Source organism: Elaeis guineensis, chromosome 14, assembly GCF_000442705.2.
Source record: "Elaeis guineensis isolate ETL-2024a chromosome 14, EG11, whole genome shotgun sequence".
Classification (NCBI taxonomy): Eukaryota; Viridiplantae; Streptophyta; class Magnoliopsida; order Arecales; family Arecaceae; genus Elaeis; species Elaeis guineensis.
The window spans coordinates 66,482,425-66,505,732 of NC_026006.2; the positions used below are offsets into that span (position 1 = coordinate 66,482,425).

General features: G+C 40.5%; 1 protein-coding gene across 1 annotated transcript; it reads right to left on the reverse strand.

Annotated features, from left to right (window-relative positions):
• Positions 1-18,257: 18,257 nt before the first annotated feature.
• On the reverse strand, positions 18,258-22,873 carry LOC105057054 (putative disease resistance protein RGA3). The gene is made up of 2 exons (XM_019854838.3): positions 18,730-22,873; positions 18,258-18,646 (listed from the first exon to the last, which is right to left on the reverse strand). Exon 1 carries the CDS (start codon positions 22,691-22,693, stop codon positions 18,737-18,739), a length of 3,957 nt encoding a protein of 1,318 aa, XP_019710397.2. The 5' UTR covers positions 22,694-22,873; the 3' UTR covers positions 18,258-18,646; positions 18,730-18,736.
• Between the last annotated feature and the right edge of the window lie 435 nt (positions 22,874-23,308).

The window sequence follows — 23,308 nt, forward strand, 5'->3', positions numbered from 1 at the left end:
GCTGTGGGCTCAATGTGGGCTGAATCTCGAGGCGTCAAATCCTAACAATCTCCACCTCGACTCGATATTCGGCCACCTCGAAACTCCGAGAGCTTCTAGATCTCCTCGCCCCCATGCCCTGGGGCAATCGCCTGCTGATCATGGATGGGCAAACATGAGAGTCGAGCCAGGCTGCTCGATCCCATCTCCGTCGTATGCTGTGCTCCTCCTGACCTGAGACCTGCTCGGGGCATCATCCTGCGGCAATAAGAATCTTACCTTGCGACGTCGCCTCTCGTCCTCCCGAGTCTCCTGTCTCGTGCCCGATCCGCCTCCTGGAGCTCCACCTCGCTCTGGGCTCCACCTGGCTCCCGATGCTCTACCTCGCACTGGGCTCCCTGCCAGGTAATAATGTCCTCTGCTCCCCTTCTTCCCCTCCAGCACAATCCTATCGTCGCGTAGCACCCTCAGGATTCCTCCACCAGCTACCGTCCTGTAGCCTCTCGAATCCAGTCTGCTAAGTGAGATAAGATTCCGCCTGAAATCGGGTATGTATCGGACCTCCCCCAATCTCCTCACTGCACCGTCATGTGTCCTCCAGCTGACCGTCCCAATGCCTCTGATCGCACAGCTCGATCCATTCGGCAGATATACAGTGCTCTCACTGTTCTCCAGGGAGTCAAACTGCTCCTCTCTGCAACACACATGATAGGGGCATGCAGAATCTAATATCCACTACTGGGAAGAAGTAGATACCTCGTCAGATATCTCCAGGACATCTCCATCTGAATCACTGCCGGCCGTCGCTACAGCAGCCACCGTCCGATTTTTCAGTTGAGGGCAATCTCTGGCTAGATGCCCCAACTCTTCACACCGATAACACCTGGTTTTGCTCAAGTCCCTCCTGGACTTAGACCGCCCTCGATGCGATCTCCTGTCGCTCCGTCTACCGCCTCCTGCACCTCCAGAAGTCATCAAAGCTGAGCTATCGACACCTGAGCTCGAAGCTGGGTTCTCCCTCCTGAGAACCTCGTTCTGGAGTATCGCCGCGGTGACCTCGTCCATCTTGATAGTGCTCTTCCCCACTAGAAGAGCAGTCACCAAGGACTCGTACGAAGAAGGAAGCGACGCCAGCAAAACCAGCGCCCTGGTCTTCTCCTCAACGTTCTCGCCAACGCTGAGAAGGTCGGTGAGGATCTTCTGGAAGTGGCTCAAATGCTCCTGCACGCTCTGTCCCTCAGTCATCCGCAGTTGGTAAAACTGCCTCCAGAGGAAAAGTGTGTTGGTGAGAGACTTCGCCGTGTACAACTCCTCGAGCTTCGACCACAGCATCGTCGGGGAAGTCTCGCTCAGCACATGGATCACCACCTCATCCGTCAGGTACATACGGATGGTACTCACCGCCTGCATCTGTAGCCGTTTCCAATCCTGCACCTCCATTGTGGTCGGTTTCTCATCGCACAAGAGAGCTTCGATCAACCCCTGTTGGATGAGCACGTCCTTCACCCTTGCCTGCCACAAAGAAAAATTGCTCTTACCATCAAACTTGTTGATCTCCATCCTGATTGTTCCTGTTTTCTCCATCTTCAGTCTTGCTCACCACCACTGCAATCTGCGTCCTTGTACCGCCTTGCTCTGATACCACTTGTTGGGTGGATGTTTGGCCAAAACACCACCTCCCAAGATCCTTTCAGTACCACGCGATGCAGCAGGAAGAAAGAAGAAACAAAACAAAAGGAAAAACAATCAAAATACGTGGATCAGCCACAAAAGGGCTCGCCTCCACGGGGCATGCAAACTTCACTATGAAAAGAAAATTTTACAAGAGGAGACCTCACCCTCAACCCTTGTACACCCAATTATCTCTCACATGAAGTTTTCCTCACAAAAGCTCTCTCTCTTGGAGACCCCCCTGAACCCCTGAAGAGCCTGGCGACCGCTGTCCAGGAGCCTCCTGCTCCTTCTCCCACAGCGCCTCACGCCTCTCTCTCTCCTCTCGGTTCGTACGGCGGTGAGAAAACCGAAAACCGCACTCTCTCCTGTTCGTCTCAGGCCTTTTAAAGGCTTAAACAAGACTTAAAACATGTTAGAGAAGGATTAGACCGGGAGCCACCTGGGCCGTCCGATCGCGCTCCGGTCCACGAAATAGGGCCGTGGACCGCGAGAAACGCGTGGGAAACGCCCACGCGGTCCACAGGCCGGGCCGTGGACCACCCGGTCCACGGTGGACCGGGGCAAGGGCCAGCAGGCCGCTGGGTCGCGCGTCCCGCGCGGGCCTGGGCCTGGGTCGCGCGTCCCGCGCGGGCCTGGGCCTGGGTCGCGCGTCCCGCGCGGGCCTGGGTCCCGCGTCCCACGCGGGCCTGGGATGCGCGTCCCGCGCGCCGCCGCCTGCAGCCGCGCCGCTGCCGCCCGCCGCCGGTTGCCGGCGATCCTCCGCCGCCTCGATTTTCGTGCCGACTTTGAAAGCTCGTATCTCCTCCATCCGAGCTCCGATTCAGGTGATCTTGGTCTCGTTGGACTCCGTTTTTCGCCGCGAACCTCGCTGTGGGCTCAATGTGGGCTGAATCTCGAGGCGTCAAATCCTAACACCTTGGTTGAGAGAAAAGAATAGTAGAGATGAAAAAAGAATAGGAAAGAAAGTTAAGCTCGAAATAATCTACATCCATCATGCCATTTTCCTGAGCTGATCGGTTCAAGGTCTTAATTTATTATACCATAAAAAAAAAAAGAGCTTAAGAATTGAATTTGGATGCCCCAGCAAGAATGAAATTGAATTTAGGTGCCTCCCCTACTCTACATTTAGAATACAACTAACGAAATTTAGGCCTGGTCAGCATGCAAATGTTACATAGAATTTTGTATGCTTTGAGTCTGCATGCATAAACTGGTTCTTGGACATAACTTGGACCTGATATGATATGGATCTTTAGCAATATAGAGGTCAATGGGTTGTTTCCAAGTCTAACTATGTACCCTGAAAATCTAGTCGGTGTACAAAGAATTTCGTATCTACTTTCTATCCACTGAGAGAAATTCTTTGTGCACCGTGGGCGGTGTAGAACCACACACACTGTCTATAGTGATTGGTTTCCACACGGAATTGATAATTTTTTTTTTGCATGTCGCACCCAGTCCTTTACATGAATCAATCATGGCGGTGATGATCTATTTTTCAGAAAAATTATTCTCTCCACTATATACATCATACAATCATGCATTCTGTCAATCACAACTACTCATTTCTATAGCAATGCATTAAGACACATGCTGGATGAAAGGAGCCCATAAAAACAAGCGGCTGTGATTGATGGCATGCATAACCATATAGTCCGTACAGCATATGGAATAATCTTTTTTTTTTATTATCATCTTTAAAAAAAAAATTTGTGCACCGTCCTCTTTTTTTAAAGTTGTTCCAAGACAAGCAAGATGCAGTCACGCGATTGTAGCGTGGTCCACGATATTTTCTGGTCATAGTCTTCCCACAAAATTAATTGGCTTTTATTAATGGTGGTGGCGTGCGGGTGCTTAAGCTGACTAGATGGGCATGGGCGTTGTGTTTCCTCATTTCCATGCTTTTACATTTACCGAGTTGATAGTGATTTATAATTTTTTTCCTCGAGCGTGAGGACCGGTAATTGACTAACTAATTAATATAAATGACCGCAAAAAATTTATATCAAACACTCTGTGTGCATCTCTCAAGCTTTAAACATGAAATCTCTTACCAACACAAGAGTGTTAAGTATTGAGTTATAGCCGATCTGTTTACCTCTTCATAATTTAAACGGCATCCAAGCTATATCCTATATCTATCTTCCCTAAGTTAATTATTTGTTAAATTGATGAAAAATAGATTATATTCCAGTTGAGCTCAGGTACGTAATTTGATCATCATTAGAATTCTATTTATTGATTGCATAATAGAGTGCCAACCCTCCCTCCATAGCAGGTGGGCATGCAATTGGTTCTATCGCATAGCCTGCATGTCACGCCCCGAACCCAACACCTGGGTCGGATACGTGATGACCGCACACTCCTTAGAGCAAGCCCTAAAGAATATGCAAGGCTAAATTAAATCATTACAATCTTATCAACCATAATAATTTATTTCAACAATAATTCATAAAACCTTGCATAATTACCATTTAAATTTCTTCAATTCTCTGATCAGATACTATGACACTCTTATTTATCCTTCTGCTCACCCGTAAATCCAAGCCATAGCCAATCATAAGCATCCTGTAATTCTGAGAAGAAAAGAAAGATGAAGGGGTGTGAGCTTTACAGCCCAGTAAGAATTTTCATATCACACTAATATAATAATATAATCTGAAAATAAAGATAAGTAATAACACATAAAAGTCGATGTTCATTGTCCAGAATACTGCAAACATTTATAGATTATCTGTTTTATCAAAAGAGATGTATTATCATATGTTAATAAGTGAAACAATTTTATTCAACGATTATTTCATGTCTTATCTTTGTATTTTCTTCTATTATCACATCGTGTTTAATCTTTTCTTTTTGGCTTTGGCTTTGGACTACCAGGATCATGCGACGATCTTTTATTCGGATCGATTTCTGTGATCTTTCTCGGATCAAAATATTTATGATCTTTCTCGGATCAAAGTGGCCATGATCTTTCTTGGATTAAATCATTCATGATCTTTCTTGGATCAGATTCTTTCACATATAAGTCTGTGGGGGCTGTCCCAGGCATAAGCTCCTGGCAGGCTATTTCACATGACAAGGCCAGTCCAAACCAAATTTCTCTTTCTTTTCATTTTCATGAAATTATAATATTTGACTTCATTAATCAATTCAAATTTTGCAGTGTAATAAATATGTCATACCCATATAATCATGCCATCAATCGCTGATATATATGTATTGATATAACATACTCATGCTCAAAATCACATAAATAAATAACAGTATCTTAGATATAATAAATTCATCGATCTCAAATCCAACGATGCAAAATCAATGAGATAAAACCAACGGTAAAATAACATATATAATGATGATCATATATAGGGATTCTTACCTTTACCGATGATTGATCCAAGCACAGAAATCAATGTTCTTCTTTGATTTATGAATTTTTTTAACAAAATATTCCACTCGATATCATATGTAGACAATCATCTCTTCATAACCCTAATCAAATATAAAAAAAATCATATATGAAAAAAATTATCGATAATCGATCCTAATAACATAAATCGAGGACCTCTCTCAGGATTAACCAAATTTAGGATTTGTCTAAGTATCTGGATCCTCCACTGATCCATAAGATTTTTAGAGAGACAAAATCCATAAAGAGAGAAAAAATTTTAGAGAGAGAAAGTAGAGATAAAAAGTGGAGAGAGAATCTTCGTATCCTTCAGATGAGGCAATCATGGTCGAGATCATCAGAGGTCCTATTAGGGTGACTTAATATGAATCAAATGTTATAAATTTCGAATAGGATCGGACTGGGATCAGATCTTCTGCATGAATTTTGGAGCAATCTCAAATCATCATATTTTTATTTCAAATTTATCCTAGGGTCTGTGATGCAATCAGAGAGAGAGTAGAAAGATCTTAGAGAGATAAAATCCATAAAAAGAGAGAGAAAGATCTAGAGAGAGAAAATAGAGAGAGAATCTAGAGAGAGAAAATAGGGGTCATCTTGTTCATGAATTTTTCGGTGATCCCGAAGGCCGGAGAGGGTGCATAAAGCCATGAAAAAGAGAGGAAGAAAGAGAGGAAGGAGAAGAAGGGTTTACCTCAAGCTTCAGCAGCATCGTCGGCTTCAATTTCTGACGAGCACGAGTACGAGAGGTCACGGCTTCAACGGAAGAAATCAAGAGATCAAGCTCGAAGATCGCTGGTGGAGAGTCTTAAGGGAGGGAAGGAGGGTTTATAGAAGAGCTATCCTACCCTAAGCTGGACTCCATGGGTCCGATTTCACCGGGGTCGGAGGGGAAGAAGACCCCGGTTAGGAGTCTTCCTCCTCCTCCCGTCGGGCTCTGTTTTGGGCTTCTCCAAATTTTGCTAGGCCCAAGAGCCTTATGGGCTGGGCCGTGACAATCTCTCCTCCTTAAAATAATTTCATTCTCGAAATTAAGTTATGTTGTTTAAGATATATTCTAAAAATATATATATATACATGCATCATGTCTTTTATTTCTCATGATTTTGTTATAACAAAAATTATTTGAAATCTCAACTCATTCTTTTTTTTTTTTTTAAAGAACAGTAACATTTTGATCTTGTATTAGAAAAATACCCTAGTTATTTATCTAATACATTCCACTCAAAGTTCATAATTGTCTCAGACTATCTATGATGGAAAAATAAATAAAGACCAAACATCGGGCGCTCTTCACAATCATCGATTTCTTTCTTCTCTTGATCTTCCAATAAATTTTATATGTAGACTCTCATCTTAAGAAAACCTCAATCTTTTATATCAGTCCAAGTAACAATATTAAATTTTTAAAAAATATGAGATCTATGTCAAGATATTTTAAGTTTGAACTAATAACAGAACTATCAAGCTATAACTTGAGATGTCTAGGGTTCTTCTTGATATTATCTACAATAAAATAACCTACTGACAAAAATTATCCGTCTATGATCAGATTAGATCAAGATCTGTAGCATCCTTTCATTATCAATAAAATCTTTCCTTATTTGTAACTAATGTATTCCATCATAATATCTTTTAAATCAAAGGATTAATATTTTTAATCGATTTAAACCACCATGCTTTTGCTGCGCATTCTGATCTTAATTTATCAAATTATATAGGTCTATCAAAGATAAAATATCCTTGTATGTTAGATCAATCCAGGATAGATCCAACCTTCAAATTTCAAATAAAATTTAGAGCAAAACTTTAAGTTTCTTTATCTTGATTGCTCTTTAGACATAGCACATCAAAATTAAATCTTGATCCACTTTCTATGTTTGAAATCATTGCATAAGCTTCATCACCCTTCAAGAATCCAACATGTCTAGAATCGATTAGAGTTAACCTTAGATTTACCTTACAATTATTTAGATAATTTCTAAATCAATCTTCCTTTTTAAAAGAATTAATTCTATGTTGACAAACTAGAAGAACTCAAGCCAACATCCTTATAAGTAGAATTAACTTGATTATTTCTTATAGAGCTTCTTTCATCACAACCCTTAATATTAATCAATAAATCCATACAAAATCTTGTCCCTTGTATAAGTCATTCAAAATTTAACGCTAGCAAAATATCTTAGTTCAATTCAGAAATTTGAACTTTGACTTGAATAATTAATACACTCCACTATCTTCAATAATTATAAAAAAAATTAAAGAATATAATCCAAAGATAGAAATATAAATTATTAAAGATTTCATCATAACCTGTATATCATACTCTGACAAAATAAATTTTCTTCTTTAATTTAACAACAATATCAAAATACTTTTGATCCACTTAGAAAAATAAGCTTTTGACTTGAAATTCAATGCAACTTGAAAGATCAAGGAATCATATTCAGAATATGATATTTTGAGTAATCAAAGATTTCACCAAGATGTGTATCTCATATTCTCATAATAAAATTCAAGTATATATTTTTTTTATCTAAAATTGAATTTCATATATGTCTCTTATAGGTTCAATGCTCAAAAATATTTCTCTCTCATATGATGAAATTTCTTCTTAGACCACATCCTAATTAACTTTCTTTTGATAAGTTCAAAATTTATAATGCTCAGATAATTAACATCGAAATCAGAAAAAGTATCATGATCTTCAATCATATAAGTTTAACATTCCAAAATCATCTAGTATACTCAACATAACTTATCAATACCTTGCACTTCATTCCAGGATCAACTCTCCTCATACTTAGGTCAACCTTACTAATTGAAATCCAAGATATAACTCATCAATTCTATTATCACATGCCACTTATGCATAAATTTCATCTTAATATCTATTGATTTAAAATCTAAATATTGAATCTTCTCTTTTATATCTATCATGTTCCTCATGATCATAACCTAAGTTCAGATATCACTAAAATTATAATTCTGAATAATTATAATCTTAAACTCAAATACTACTTAAATCATATTTTCTAGTGATCATAACCTAAACTCTAATATCATTCTATCATACCTTTAATGATCATAATCTTAAACTCTGATATTATCAATCATACTCTATTGATTATAATCTCAAAGTTTTGATATCACTTATATGACAATCCCTAATGACCTTAAACCTGAGCTCTAGTACTGTTCTATCATATTCTCTGATATCACTCTGTCACATCCTATTGATCTTGCATAAAGTTTTGATATCACTTCATAATCCCTAGTGACTTAAACTTAAGCTCTAATATCATTTTATCAAATCCTAATCACTTATTTCATAATCCCCAATGATCATAACCTAAACTCTGTTATTACTCTGTAATATTTAAATCACTTATATTATAATCTTTAATGATCATAATCTGAGCTCTGATACTACTTTGTCACATCCTATTGATCTTATATAAAGTTTTAATTTTTTCATAATCTCTGGTGATCTTAAACCTAAGCTCTGATATTATTCTATCATATCCTATCACGTATATCATAATCCCTAATGATCATAACCTAAGCTCTGATACCATTTTGTCACGCCCCGAACCCAACACCCGGATCGGATACGTGATGGCCGCACACTCCTTAGAGCAAGTCCTAAAGAATATGCAAGGCCAAATTAAATAATTATAACTTTATCAACCATAATAATTCATTTCAACAATAATTCATAAAATCTTGCATAATTACAATTTAAATTTCTTCAATTCTCTGATCAGATACTATGACACTCTTATTTATCCTTCTGCTCACCCGTAAATTCAAACCATAGCCAATCATAAGCATCCTGTAACTCTGAGAAGAAAAGAAAGATGAAGGGGTGTGAGCTTTACAGCCCAGTAAGAATTTCCATATCACACTAATATAATAATATAATCTAAAAATAAAGATAAGCAATAATACATAAAAATCGATGTTCACTGTCCAGAATACTGCAAACATTTATAGATTATCTGTTTTATCAAAAGAGATGCATTATCATATGTTAATAAGTGAAACAATTTTATTCAACAATTGTTTCATGTCTTATCTTTCTATTTTCTTCTATTATCACATCATTTTTAATCCTTTCTTTTTGGCTTTGGCTTTGGACTACCAAGATCATGTGACGATCTTTTATTTGGATTGATTTCTGTGATCTTTCTTGGATCGAAATATTCATGATCTTTCTCGAATCAAAGTGGCTATGATCTTTCTCGGATCAAATCATTCATGATCTTTTTCGGATCAGATTCTTCCACATATAAGCCTGTGGGGGCTGTTCTAGGCATAAGCTCCTGGCAGGCTATTCCACATGACAAGACTAGTCCAAACTAAATTTCTCTTTCTTTTCATTTTCATGAAATTATAATATTTGACCTCATTAATTAATTCAAATTTTACAGTGTAACAATATGTCATACCCATATAATCATGCCATCAATCGCTGATATATATGTATTGATATAACATACTCATGCTCAAAATCACATAAATAAATAATAGTATCTTAGATATAACAAATTCATCGATCTCAAATCTAACGATGCAAAATCAATGAGATAAAACCAACGATAAAATAACATATATAATGATGATCATGTACAGGGATTCTTACCTTTAACGATGACTGATCCAAGCACAGAAATCAATGTTCTTCTTTGATTTATGAATTTTTTTAACAAAATATTCCACTTGATATCATATGCAGACAATCATCTCTTAATAACCCTAATCAAATATAAAAAAATCATATATGGAGAATATTACCGATAATCGATCCTAATAACACAAATCGAGGACCTCTCTCAGGATTAATCAAATTTAGGATTTGTCTAAGTATCTGGATCCTTCACTGATCCATAAGATTTTTAGAGAGAGAAAATCCATAAAGAGAGAGAAAATTCTAGAGAGAGAAAGTAGAGAGAGAATCTTCGTATCCTTCAGATGAGGCAATCATGGTCGAGATCATCAGAGATCCTATTAGGGTGACTTAATATGAATCAAATGTTATAAATTTTGAATAGGATCGGACTGGGATCAGATCTACTACATGAATTTTGGAGCAATCTCAAATCATCATATTTTTATTTCAAATTTATCCTAGGATCTGTGATGCAATTAGAGAGAGAGTAGAAAGACCTTAGAGAGATAAAATCCATAAAAAGAGAGAAAGATCTAGAGAGAGAAAATAGAGAGAGAATCTAGAGAGAGAAAATATAGAGAGAAGGTAGAGAGAGGAGAGAAGAAAGAGAGAGAAAGGAGGGAGAGGAAAGAGAAAATTTTTCTCTCTTCTTTTTTTTTATTTTTTTCTTTCTTCTTTTTCTTTTTTTTTTCTCTTTTTCCTTTTCTTTTTCTTTTTCTTTTTCTTCTTCTTCCCACGGCTTCCCTTGGGCTGAACAGGGGACGGACGAGGGGGCTCCAGCTTGGCTCCGGCGAGGGATGGCAGCATGGCCGAATGTCCGGCAGCAGGTGGAGACGGTGGTGGAGCCAAGGATGGCCGACGATGAAGTTCAGCCGGCAGGAGATTTAAAGAATTTGAAAAACAGGGGATCCGCCCCTTTTTTTTTTATTTTTCGGTCATTGGCCGGTCATCGGCGGCCAAGACCTTTAGGGAAGAGAGATAGAGAGATGAGGGTCCGGTCTCGGGGATGAGACGCCGAAACCGGCAGTGCCGGTGGCCGAAAAAGAGAGGAAGATGGCCCGACCGAACAGAGCAAAACAGGAGTCACCTTGTTTATGGATTTTTCGGCGATCCCGAAGGCCGGAGAGGGTGCACGAAGCCATGGAAAAGAGAGGAAGGAAGAGAAGGGTTTACCTCAAGCTTCAACAGCGTCGTCGGCTCCAATTTTCGGCGAGCACGAGTACGAGAGGTCACGGCTTCAACGGAAGAAATTAAGAGATCAAGCTCGAAGATCGCCAGTGGAGAGTCTTAAGGGAGGGAAGGAGGGTTTATAGGGGAGCTATCCTACCCTATGCTGGACTCCATGGGTCCGATTTCATCGGGGTCGGAGGGGAAGAAGACTCCGGTTAGGAGTCTTCCTCCTCCTCCCGTTGGGCTCTGTTTTGGGCTTCTCCAAATTTTGCCAGGCCCAAAAGTCCTATGGGCTGGGCCGTGACACTGCATGTCCCAACATCAATGCACGGTTGATTCTGCGTCGGACAATGCATGATTGATCCCACAAAGGGTGATCAAATAGTAAGGCGTTTGTTGAAATTGCCTTTCTCTCAAACTTGGTCATGGCTCCAATATCCACTTTTGGGAGGGTGCATGGACAAGACATACCTCCTTTGCCTATTCGTTTGATGACCTTTACTCAAGGGCTGTGGCTAAAGACCATTGTTAAACCTCAGTGGTTATAGAGAACCTTCTCATGGAAATTGCTACTTAAAAGGACCATTGACATGCAATCAGGTGAATCAACTAGAAGTTCTCAATGAATCACTATCCAATATCAGGCCTTGCGGAATTGGTGATACTCTAACCTAGACACTCTCGCCCTCGGGTATTTACTTAGTTGAACCCTTCTATAAGTTCATTAAAATTGGAGGTCTTATTTGCCCTTATTATAAAACCATTGGGAAAGCTGCAATACCAGAAAAAGTAAGGTATTTTTGTGGCTGACACTAAGAAACAAACTACGCACTAGTGCCGTCCTTGCAGGAAAAGGTTAGAATTTGAGTACATGATGCCTGCTTTGTGGAGCAAGGGAGGAAACAACTACTCCTCACTTTGTCAAAATCAAATGCCCCTTCACTCAGAGTCTTTTGAATGCGGTCAGGATCTAGCTTAACACAAAGGATGGCCTTCTAACTTCCACGAGTTGTGGATTTCTAGGGGATGGAAGAAGATCCCAACCGCAATTAGAAGAGTCGGGGACCAGTTAATTATCACGCCCCGAATCCAACACTCGAGTCGGATACGTGATGGCCGCACACTCCTTAGAGCAAGTCCTAAAGAATATGCAAGGCCAAAATAAATCATTACAATTCTTAACATCCATAATAATTAATTTCAACAATAATTCATAAAATCTTGCATAATTACAAATTAAATTTCTTCAATCCTCTGATCAGGTACTATGACACTCTATCTATCCATCTGCTCACCCATAAATCTAAGCCATAGCCAATCATGAACGTCCTGCAACTCTGAGAAGAAAAGAAAGATGAAGGGGTGTGAGCTTTACAGCCCAGTAAGAATTCCCATATCACACCAATATAATAATATAATCTGAAAATAAAGATAAGTAATAACACATAAAAGTCGATGTTCACTGTCCAAAATACTGTAAATATTTATAGATTATCTGTTTTATTAAAAGAGATGTATTATCATATATTAATAAGTGAAACAATTTTATTCAACGACTGTTTCATATCTTATCTTTCTATTTTCTTCTATTATCACATCATCTTAAATCTTTTTCTTTTTGGCTTTGGCTTTGGACTACCAGGATCATGCGACGATCTTTTATTCGGATCGATTTCTGTGATCTTCCTCGGATCGAAATATTCATGATCTTTCTCGGATCAAAGTGGCCATGATCTTTCTCGGATCAAATTATTCATGATCTTTCTCGGATCAGATTCTTCCACACATAAGCCTGTGGGGGCTGTCCCAGGCATAAGCTCCTGGTAGGCTATTCCACATGACAAGGTCAGTCCAAACCATATTTCTCTTTCTTTTCATTTTCATGAAATTATAATATTTGACTTCATTAATCAATTCAAATTTTGCAGTGTAATAAATATGTCATACCCATATAATCATACCATCAATCGCTGATACATATATATTGATATAACATACTCATGCTCAAAATCACATAAATAAATAACAATGTCTCAGATATAATAAATTCATCGATCTCAAATCCAACGATGCAAAATTAATGAGATAAAACCAACGATAAAATAACATATATAATGATGATCATGTACAGGGATTCTTATCTTTACCAGTGACTGATCCAAGCACAGAAATCAATGTTCTTCTTTGATTTATGAATTTTTTTAACAAAATATTTCACTCGATATCATATGTAAACAATCATCTTTTCGTAACCCTGATCAAATATAAAAATAATATATAGAAAAAATTATCGATAATCGATCCTAATAACACAGATCGAGGACCTCTCTTAGGATTAACCAAAATTAAGACTTGTCTATGTATCAGGATCCTCCATTGATCCATAAGACTTCTAGAGAGAGAAAATTCATGAAGAGAGAAAAAATTCTAGAGAGAGAAAGTAGAGAGAGAAAGTGGAGAGAGAATCTTCGTATCCTTCAGATGAGGCAATCATGGTCGAGATCATCAGAGGTCCTATCAGGGTGACTTAATATGAATCAAGTGTTACAATTTCGAATAGGATCAGACTGGGATCAGATCTATCGCACGAATTTCGGAGCAATCTCAAATCATCATATTTTTATTTCAAATTTATTCTAGGGTCTGTGATGCAATCAGAGAGAGAGTAGAGAGATTCTAGAGAGATAAAATCCACAAAAAGAGAGAAAGATCTGGAGAGAGAAAATAGAGAGAGAATCTAGAGAGAGAAATTGGAGAGAGAAGGCAGAGAGAGGAGAGAGGAAAGAGGAAGAGAAAGGAGAGAGAGGAAAGAGAGAAAATTCTCTCTTTCTTTTTTTTCTATTTTTTCTTTTTTTTTCTTTTCCTTCTTCTTTTTCTTTTCTTTTCTTTCTTCCTTCTCCCATTTTCATCTTTCTTCCTCTTCCTTGGCCGAGTAGGGGAGGACCCGAGGGAGGAGCTTGATAACTCGAGCTCCGGCGAGGGTGGTGGCAGCTGGTTGACAGTGACAGGGCAAGAGAAGGCCAGCGGTGAGGTCCAACCGGCGGAGGAAAATTTGAAAAAACACGGACCCTACCCTTTTCTTTTTGTTTTTCGATCGTTGGCCCGTTGCTAGCGGTCAAGACCCATAGGGAAGGAAGGCTGGGAGGTGAGAGTCCCATCCTAGTGGTGAGATGCCACAACTGGTGGTGCCGGTGATCGAAAAAAAGAAGGAAAAGACCCGACCAAAACAGAGCAAAACAGAGGTTCTATTTTTCATGGACTTTTCGACGAGTTCGACGGCTGACGAGGGTGCACCGCACCGTGGAAGGGAGGGAAAGGAAGAGGGGAAGGAAAAGATAGGTTTACCTCCGACTCCGGTGAGATCTCCGGCGAGTATTTGAGATGAACACGATGATGACATCCGCGGCTTCAATGAAAAAATTCGATAAAAATAAAAGGAGAAATTCGGTGCTCGTCGTGACCAACCTTAGAGGAAAGGAGAGGGAGTTTTTATAGAGGAGCTATCCTACTTTAAACCGGACTCCATGGGTCCGATTTCACCGGAATCGGAGAGGAAGAAGACTCCGGTTAGGAGTCTTCCTCCTCCTCCTGTCGGGCTCTGTTTTGGGCTCTCCAGATTTTGCCAAGCCCAAGAGCCCTATGGGCTAGGCCGTGACATTAATGGCTGCTTTGTGTTGGGAAGTGTGGCATGAGAGAGACAAGATATCCCTTAGGAGAAGAACATCAGTGTTTTCTGTTTTGCAAAGGATGTTGCATTCAATTGAAGCATGGGAACATCTCTATTTGAGGAAGAGACTGGAGGGCCATGCTGCAATATGGAACCAGTTGAAGAGCCTTCTCTCGAATGCTTCTGAGCAAAGAAGCTGACATTGTTTCCTTAAGAAACTCTGATTGTATTCTAATACTGATCTTCTGTATATCTGTTTTCTTGTTGGATGGTAGCATCATTTGAACGTACTGTGCTTTGACCAGAGACCTATGTTTCCTCTTTTTGTAATTACTGCTTCCAGTTTCCTTTTAATAGAAACCAGATGGCTTCTTTGCCTCCTTTTATATCAAAAGAAAAAACTCTATGAAGCACGTAGTGTTGCCATGCCTGTGGCAAGTGGCAACAACTTGTAAGATTTCACCTATTTAATGTAGCGTAATGAATACGTGGCAGACTAGCCAGCCAATGTAGGCTGCCTTGGACGTCAACCCTTTTATCACATGGGGTGTTGATAAATCTTTTGAGCTTTGCAAACTAGAGGACCATCCTTTGGGCAGGATAAGGACTACTCACATAGAATCTTAGTCTCCAATGGCTGGATTAATTAATTATCAGTTTAAGAACGTAAGCAACACACTATCTACTACAACAACTCGGGAAAATTGGGTGGAAGCCAAGAGGTTGGTTTAAATAGAATAGGTGAAAGAACAATATTGTCTTAGCTTTGACTTGAGAAATTGTTTGGTTTGTGAGAAGAGTTTTATTTTATTTATAAAAATGTATTTTCTTGGAAGCTAATGCTTACTTGATAAAGTGATTTTTGCATATTTGATTGAAAATGAAAAAATGGCTAATCTTATTTTGACTCATTCAACATCTTTCCCAATTTTGAATGATGTCAAAATAAATAGTCTCAAAAGTGCAAGAGATCAGATGCTGAATGATGCCACAGAAATAATTTTGAATGAAGAGATCTGCAGTGAGAGCTATCATATATCTGATGGAAGCATATCTAAATTTATCATAGACTACTGAGGCTGAAGTTTTGTTAGACTGTGAAATAGCATGCGTAGTGCATATCACATGTCTAACCACCACGAGGCGTTTAGTTGTACTTGAGCATTTTGTCTACTCTTGGTTGCTTAAATTTGAACCTTCTTCCTAAATCAATAATTTGTGAAGCTTAAAGCTTAGGGTGCGTTTGGTTAGCCCCTAATTTTTTTTATTTTTTAAAAATAAAAATAAAAAAATAGCATTTGATAATAAGTCAAAAAGTAAAAAGTGAAAATAAAAAATATTTGCTTTACGTGGAAAGCAAATTTTTTTTGCTTTCTAAAATTTGCTTTTGCTTCTTTCCAACTTACCCGGGCTCCCTCCTTCGCTCCTTTCGGGCCCACCTCGATCATCTCGGCTGGATCCTCCACCTCACCCTCTCCTCTTCTGTTGGCGCCGCCGCCCTCAACCTCCATTCCTTCCGTTCGCTCCTTGAGCTCAAAAGCCCTTAGCGGTCATGCCATCCTTGAGCTCAAGTGTCTGGTCGAGCTTGGCATTGTCGACGAGACCCTTGACGAGGATACGATAGGTGGTGGGGGAGGGGTTAAAGGGGGCATCTTTGAGGATTAGGTGGTAGTACTCGAGGGCGGTATCAGTCTTGCGGTAGTCGTAATAGGCCTGGAGGAAGAGGTTGTGGGTGATGATGGTGGGGGCGATGGAGGCCTGGGTGATGAAGCGATGGAGGGAGAGAAGGTCGGCACAGCGGGATTGGCGGCATGGACAGCATTGCAGGTGAAGATGGTGGGGCGGCAATTGGAGTAGATGGAGTGGTGGATGAGGAGGGAGGCCTCATTGAGGTCGTTCTTGTGGATGAGGGTCAGGATGCTGTTGTGGAGGTTGAGGCGATTGCCGGCGAGGACGGAGATGGGCTCCGAAAGCTTGGAGGCATTGGGGTTGGATGCGGTTTTGAAACCCGACGAGGGGTGGAGGAGGGGGGCTACTGGTGAGGGAGGAGAGCGGGGGCTCAATCTGAAGGCGGCGCTCGGCGACGGCCTCCTCGGGGGTGGCAAAGGAGTGAAAGTGGAGGCAGAATGGGGTGGCGGCAGGGAAGGGATGTGGGTAGGGTTTTAGGGATTTGAGGTGGGAGAAAAGCGGTTTGGAGAGGGCCAAACATACTTTTTGTTTTTTTACTTTTGTTTTATGGTAAAAAATAAAAAAAATAAAAAATATTTTAAAAAAAATAAAATTTAAAAATCAAAAAATATAATCAAACGCACCCTTGATATGCAGTCACGAATGATTGTTGAAGTTTGATGATCGTTGAAGAACTGTGGTACAACCTTAATGACAATCAAAACATTTATATTCTTTAATTCGGTTATTTTTCAGTTGTCTCTATGTTTTTATTTATTTTTTCTTTTGCATGCATGTGCTTTATTGTGTGATTCACCAATTTAGGAAATCCTCATGTGTACCCTGAGTGAGAAATATCCAACATGGAGTCTAGCTAGCTTTCCCGTTCAAACAGATGGCCTATTTCCATCTCTTATTCTCCTCCATTGACTTATACACTACTAACTTGATTCTTCGATTATTTTCATCTTAAATGATGCATTGCGTGAAATATTTAGTAAACTGCTGAAGGGTTTTGCAATTGTAGGTGAAGCTCGTTAAAATTGCTCAATTCCTGTAGCTTACTAGCTATATATCTGTCATAGCACTTTGAGACTTTTTGTAACTAAAAAACCCACTCAAGAACTTGTGATTCCATTCCAGCATATCACCCGGCGTTTGAGTTGATTACTTAAGCTTGGAGTGGCAATGTTTGCTGGACTTTCTTTTTAAGGTTCTTGCGTTAGGATTATCCCCCTCCTTTTTTCCGTTTTTTCTCTCTTTTGCATATCAATTTCACTCTCTTAGTGAAATGGAGGTAATCTAGTCATCATTGTCCTTTACAAAATTCTCAATAAATTTAATCTAGTTATTTGGAGCTTTCCAATTGTTTCCAGGTTGGCAGCCTAAGTCCAATAACTCCGATCCAAGAAGTCATTGAAAAGCCTCTGGCTTAACTGAATGATATTTTAAGGAGTAGTTTTTGATGCTAACACTTACTAGAAGACTTGTTTTATCAGATCACAGAAATTACCTAGAAACCCAAACAAGCAAGCAACACGATGGTTCCTCAAAATTGGGAAGCCTTTTTACCAAGGCAAATAAAATAAAAATAGCCACCTTGGAAGTGAATCAGAGATGGTAAAAGAAAAAGTTTAAATAAGAACTGGATAAGATGAAGCACATCTAAGAAAAACTGAAAGCCATCAATATGTTAAACAGGCAGGTCTAATGCTTCGCCAAAAAAAACAGGCAGGTCTAATGGATCATTCAGAGTATCTTTTGCTTTCAAAGTGCACATGCGACTCTCCATATTTATTTGCCAAATCGGAAAGTCTACACTATAAAAAAAAATCTACAAATTTTTGTCAAAAATAATCTTTGATAGATAGTTGCACCATCATCGAAACTAATTATATTGTATAAAAGCAACAAAATGGTCTCTGCATCAACTAACAGAGCATGTTAGTTCTGCAAGCTTAGTAGATAACAAGCTGCAACCAACCATTGGTGCACGAATTGCAAAAGAAAGCTAACTCTCATTATTCCGAATGGAATAAAAATTATAATGTGCTACTAAAAGAATGCAATAACAAACCTAACACATCATACTCGGTTCAAATTCTGACAGAAATTTGCTAATAATTTGTTTCAAAAAGAACAGCAGCAGGACAATTTGATTATTCAGGGGCCTTCTGAAATATAGAGCAAACAAAGCGCCGCTTTGAAGTGAGAAAAACAACATGGGTAGGGTATGTTTGAAACATCAAATCAAAAACCAGAAGAGCATACGAGAAAAATGAGTGATACAAGAAAAACACAATAAAGATGGCCACACGGTCCCCAAGGATGTTGACGCCTACTGCCTTGGGCCAGGGGTAGATTCCTCTTATCTGCTTCCTTGTGATGCTGAGGTGCTGCATAGGGCCTGAAAGAAGAGAAATGCTCAAGAATGCTCTTCAATTTGGATTGTGTTTTGGAGCGGGAGTGGTAGCTTGCAAAAGAACTGACCTGCTCGTCATCTGCCGATCTTCGTGTGTGGGATGCCTGAAATGAGGGCCCAATACTTTCCTCCGGCCTTGCATCTTCTCTCCAGTTTTGGACAGCCCCTTATCTCCAGCTCACTGAGGCTGGGGAGATGCTGTTGCAGTCCCTTTGGCAGTGAGATCAGTCTAGGGCATCCAAAAATGCACAAGCTCTTGAGTGCTTTGAGGCCTTGAGGCAGAGAGGAGAGCTTTGGTAAATTAATAATTTGAAGAGAATGGAGTGCTGTGAGGCCTTCCATCCCTTGACGCAGAGAGGAGAGCCTTGGTAAATTATAAATTTTAAAAAACTTGAGTGCTTTGAGGCCTTCCATCCCTTGAGGCAGAGAGGAGAGCTTTGGTAAATTATGAATTTCAAGAATTTCGAGTGCCGTGAGGCTTTTCATCCCTTGAGGCAGAGAGGAGAGCTTTGGTAAATTATGAATTTTAAGAATTTTGAGTGCTGTGAGGCCTTCCAACCCTTGTGGTAGAGAGGAGAGATTTGGTAAATTAATAATTTGAAGAGAATGGAGTGCTGTGAGGCCTTCCATCCCTTGAGGCAGAGAGGAGAGCTTTGGTAAATTATGAATTTCAAGTCTCCTGAGTGCTGTGAGGCCTTCTATCCATTGAGGCAGAGAGGAGAGCTCTGGTAAACTATTAATTTCCAGAAATTCGAGTGCTTTGAGGCCTTCCATCCCTTGAGGCAGAGAGGAGAGCGTTGGTAAATTAATAATTTGAAGAGAATGGAGCGCTGTGAAGCCTTCCATCCCTAGAGGCAGAGAGGAGAGCTTTGGTAAATTAATAATTTGAAGAGAATGGAGTGCTGTGAAGCCTTCCGTCCCTCGAGGCAGAGAGGAGAGCTTTGGTAAATCACGAATTTGAAGAATTTCGAGTGCTGTGAGGCGCCCCAAGCCTTCTGGCAGAGAGCTGATGTTATGGCAACGCATAATGCGTAGATCCAGCAGCGATTCTGGGAATTCAGGTAGTGCTGTCGCTCCTTCACAAGCTGCAAGAGTGAATTCTTTCAGAGCAGTGAGGTGATGCAGCGAATCATTTGGAAAGTCGCCCCACTTTGGACAGCCATCGATGACAAGTGTTTCAAGTGCAGTGAGGTGTTGCAGTCCCAGCACCGCTACTCCACCTGATGATGACGAGCAGCCAATGAAGCTCTCACAATTACTAATCTCTAGATATCTGACGGAACTTAAGCATTGTATCATTTCAACTGGCAAGGAAATCAAACTACCACAGTTTCCAATCGTCAACCGCTGAAGAGAGTTGAAGTTCTCCCACCGCCTCATTGGTGACAGAGTACGTAGGATGGTAGTTAACTTTGGACAAACCGAGATTGTTAAATCCTCAAGTTTAGGGAAGGATGGTCTTCCTTCCACTCCGGACCATTCCTCCAAGTCATACATGCCACGTAGCACAAATGTCCTCAGTGAAGGGAATACGACATCATACTGGCCTCCTCCACCTGCACTACCATAGAAGTCATCACCGCACATGTGCTTCACAGAAGAGAGACCATCTATTTTTAATGTCGCAAGCCAGGGAAGCCGCCCAAGATGTGGGACATGCTCACATTTGGGGCAATTATGCAAAGTGATTCCAACCAGATTCGACAGGAGCATCGATTGGCCCACCAACCATGTAGGAAGTCTTTTACCTGGGTAGTGTGATATTTGCAGCCATTTCAAGCCTTGGGGAGGTTGAAGGGCTTCCAGAACCTTGTCTGCATCCCCTTCTATTAATTCATTAGATGTTCTTCCATCCGACCAGCGCAAAATCAAATACTGGAGATCCTGCTTGGAACCTATATGGGCAGCTTCAGCTTCAGCTACACTCCTCACATTCTCCAGGCCATGAAGTTCGAGCAAGCCCCCGATGCACAAGTCTTTCAGCTCTTTGATACGTCCACTTCCAATCTCATTTCCAACTGGGTATGCTGTCAGCGTACGGAGGCACCTCAATTGCCCTATCCCTCTAGGCATGCTTAATAAGCTTTCACAACCGTGAAGATAAAGATGCTTGAGACTGCGCATCTTTCTAATGCCATGGGGCAGGTGACGAAGTAGGTTACAGTGGGAGAGGTTCAACGTCTGCAGATTCAGAAGGCTGGATGCAGCTTCAGGTAATGCAGTAATGTGAGTTCTGGAGAAGTCAAGGTATCTTAGATGCTTTAAATGGAGATTTGAAATTGGAAAGTCGTTTATCAAAGCTCCACTTAAGCCTAGTACCCGCAACTTGCTCTCTGCGCAATTTATATGGGAAAGATCAATGTTCCTCCAACCGTTCAACCGCAGCAGTGTCCGGAGCGTTTTAAATGTATGCACCTTCTCCATGGTGGAAAGCTGCGGATCATCCATGGTTATGGATAAATGCCGAACGGCTGTATTTGAAATGCTTTGAGGCTTGTCAAGAATCTGGCATTCATTCCCCATAATGGATTGTGCAAGGTCGTGAATCAGATCATGCATTTTGCATGTCTGTTGCGTGATCAGAGTGCGGGAACTTCGAAATTCCTTGAACTCTTGGAAGAAGGACCTTGACAAAAGCTCGTTAAAAATCTCCTGGCCTTTCAATTCCATGTCCTCCTCCCGATCGGATGGAACAAATCCATTAGCCATCCACAACTGGATCAGCATCTCCTTGTCTATTTCATAATCCTTGGGGAATATGGCACAATAAGCAAAGCATTGTTTCACATGACAAGGCAGGTGATTATAGCTCAACCTCAATGAAGGGAGGATCTCATCATCACGTAGTTTCCAAATTTCACTTTCCATCACGAACCTCCATTCCCTCTCCTCCCTCTTCGTGCGCAATAATCTCCCGAGCATCTTCGCCGCCAGGGGCAGGCCTCCGCACTTGTCCACAATTGCTTTTCCAATTTGTACCAGTTTTGCAGACTTCTCCGCACCACCCGCAGAAAATGCGTTTCTTTCAAACAAGCTCCAGCATTCATCATCGGACAGAGGTTTCAGTTCATAAGCATCGAGCGTGCCGATAATAGATGAAACAACATTTGTACTGCGGGTTGTCGCAATAACGCAACTTCCATCAGCTCCAGTTGTTAACAATTCTTTTAATTCTTCCCATGGATTCCAAACATCGTCTAGCACAAGCAGAAATCTCTTACCACTGAGAACTTCTCTCATAGTACGTTGTAAAGAATCCATATCAGAAAGTTCATATTTTCTCTGAGTTGCCGATTCTATTATTGTTTTGACAATATTTTTGATATCAAAATTCTCTGACACACAGACCCATATGCGCTGTTGGAAATGCTCTGCAACCGTTATTTCATTGTACACCAGCTGTGCTAGCGTAGTCTTCCCAAGGCCCCCGATCCCCAGTATTGGAAGGACCGAAACGTCACTCCTGCCAGCTCGACTGATGAGCGACTCTACGATCTTCTTCTTATCTTCCTCTCTTCCAATGATGTTTGACTCGTTGACAAACGAGTGAGTTTCTGGTCTCTCTGTACTCAAATACTGCCTATCCACTGGACCAATTTCTGTCAGATGGAACTTAGATCTCTCCATTGCAATGTTATCCAACCTCTCCACGATCTCTTTAATCTTATTGATCATTGTAATGCGAAATATGATAGGATTATGGAAAGAGAAGAAGTCCCATACCTTCCTCTTCGTGCGATCTCGGATTTCCGCCCTCTGCCGCAGAACTTCGCAGTTGAACTCGTCCAGGATGTCTTCAGTATCATAGGCTGCATCCTTGAGATCTGCCAACCATTTTTTCAGCGCCTCGTTCTTCACCTGCTTCTCCTCAGCATCCTGGAGGACGGCTTGAATGGTGGACAGCGTGCTCTCAAGCTTTTTCAGCTCCTTATAGAGAGTGGAGCCCCACATCTTTCCATATTGACGAAGGATGTGGGATGTGGATTTCTTAAGCAACACCTGCACCAAGGCAGAGAGAATAACCTCCGCCATAGCTTCTTCACACGGTAGCCGGAGGGTCTAAAGTTCGGGTGAGAAAGGCAACTCTCCTCGGAGAAGATGGGGAAGAGAAGCAATGTTGACTGACCGTTGACTTACTGGTTTACTGGAACCCAGAAACAACGGAAACGCGTTTCCCCTCTTTTGCTGTTGACGGTCATTCCTTGAATGGTCGGCAAGCAAAGGAATAAAATGACGGCAGCTTCAACGTCACAAGTAGCCAAATATAATGGTTGCGAGGGCATCTGCCGTGTTCTCTTTCGTATGAAATCACTATAATAATTTATTTTATAATAAATTAATATATATTATTTGTTGATTTATTTTGAGTTTCATAATATATGGAATTAATTTAGCTTGTGGGAAGAATTTTTTTATTATAATTTTTTATGATATTTTTTTTGACATATTTAATTGGTCATAGAAAGATGACATATTTTAAAATATTTTTAATTAAATATTTATTTTTTAAAGAATATATAAAATATCTATTATATTTTTGATAAAAAATTTTTAAGGACTCCGTTGCTATTCATTTGAAGCCTGGGAACATCTCTATTCGAGGAGGAGACTATAGGGCCATGCAGCTACATGGAACCAGTTGAAGAG

Excerpts from the sequence above, each read along its gene's own strand:
- LOC105057054 (XM_019854838.3), bottom strand. The coding sequence starts at position 22,693 with ATGGCGGAGGTTATTCTCTCTGCCTTGGTGCAGGTGTTGCTTAAGAAA.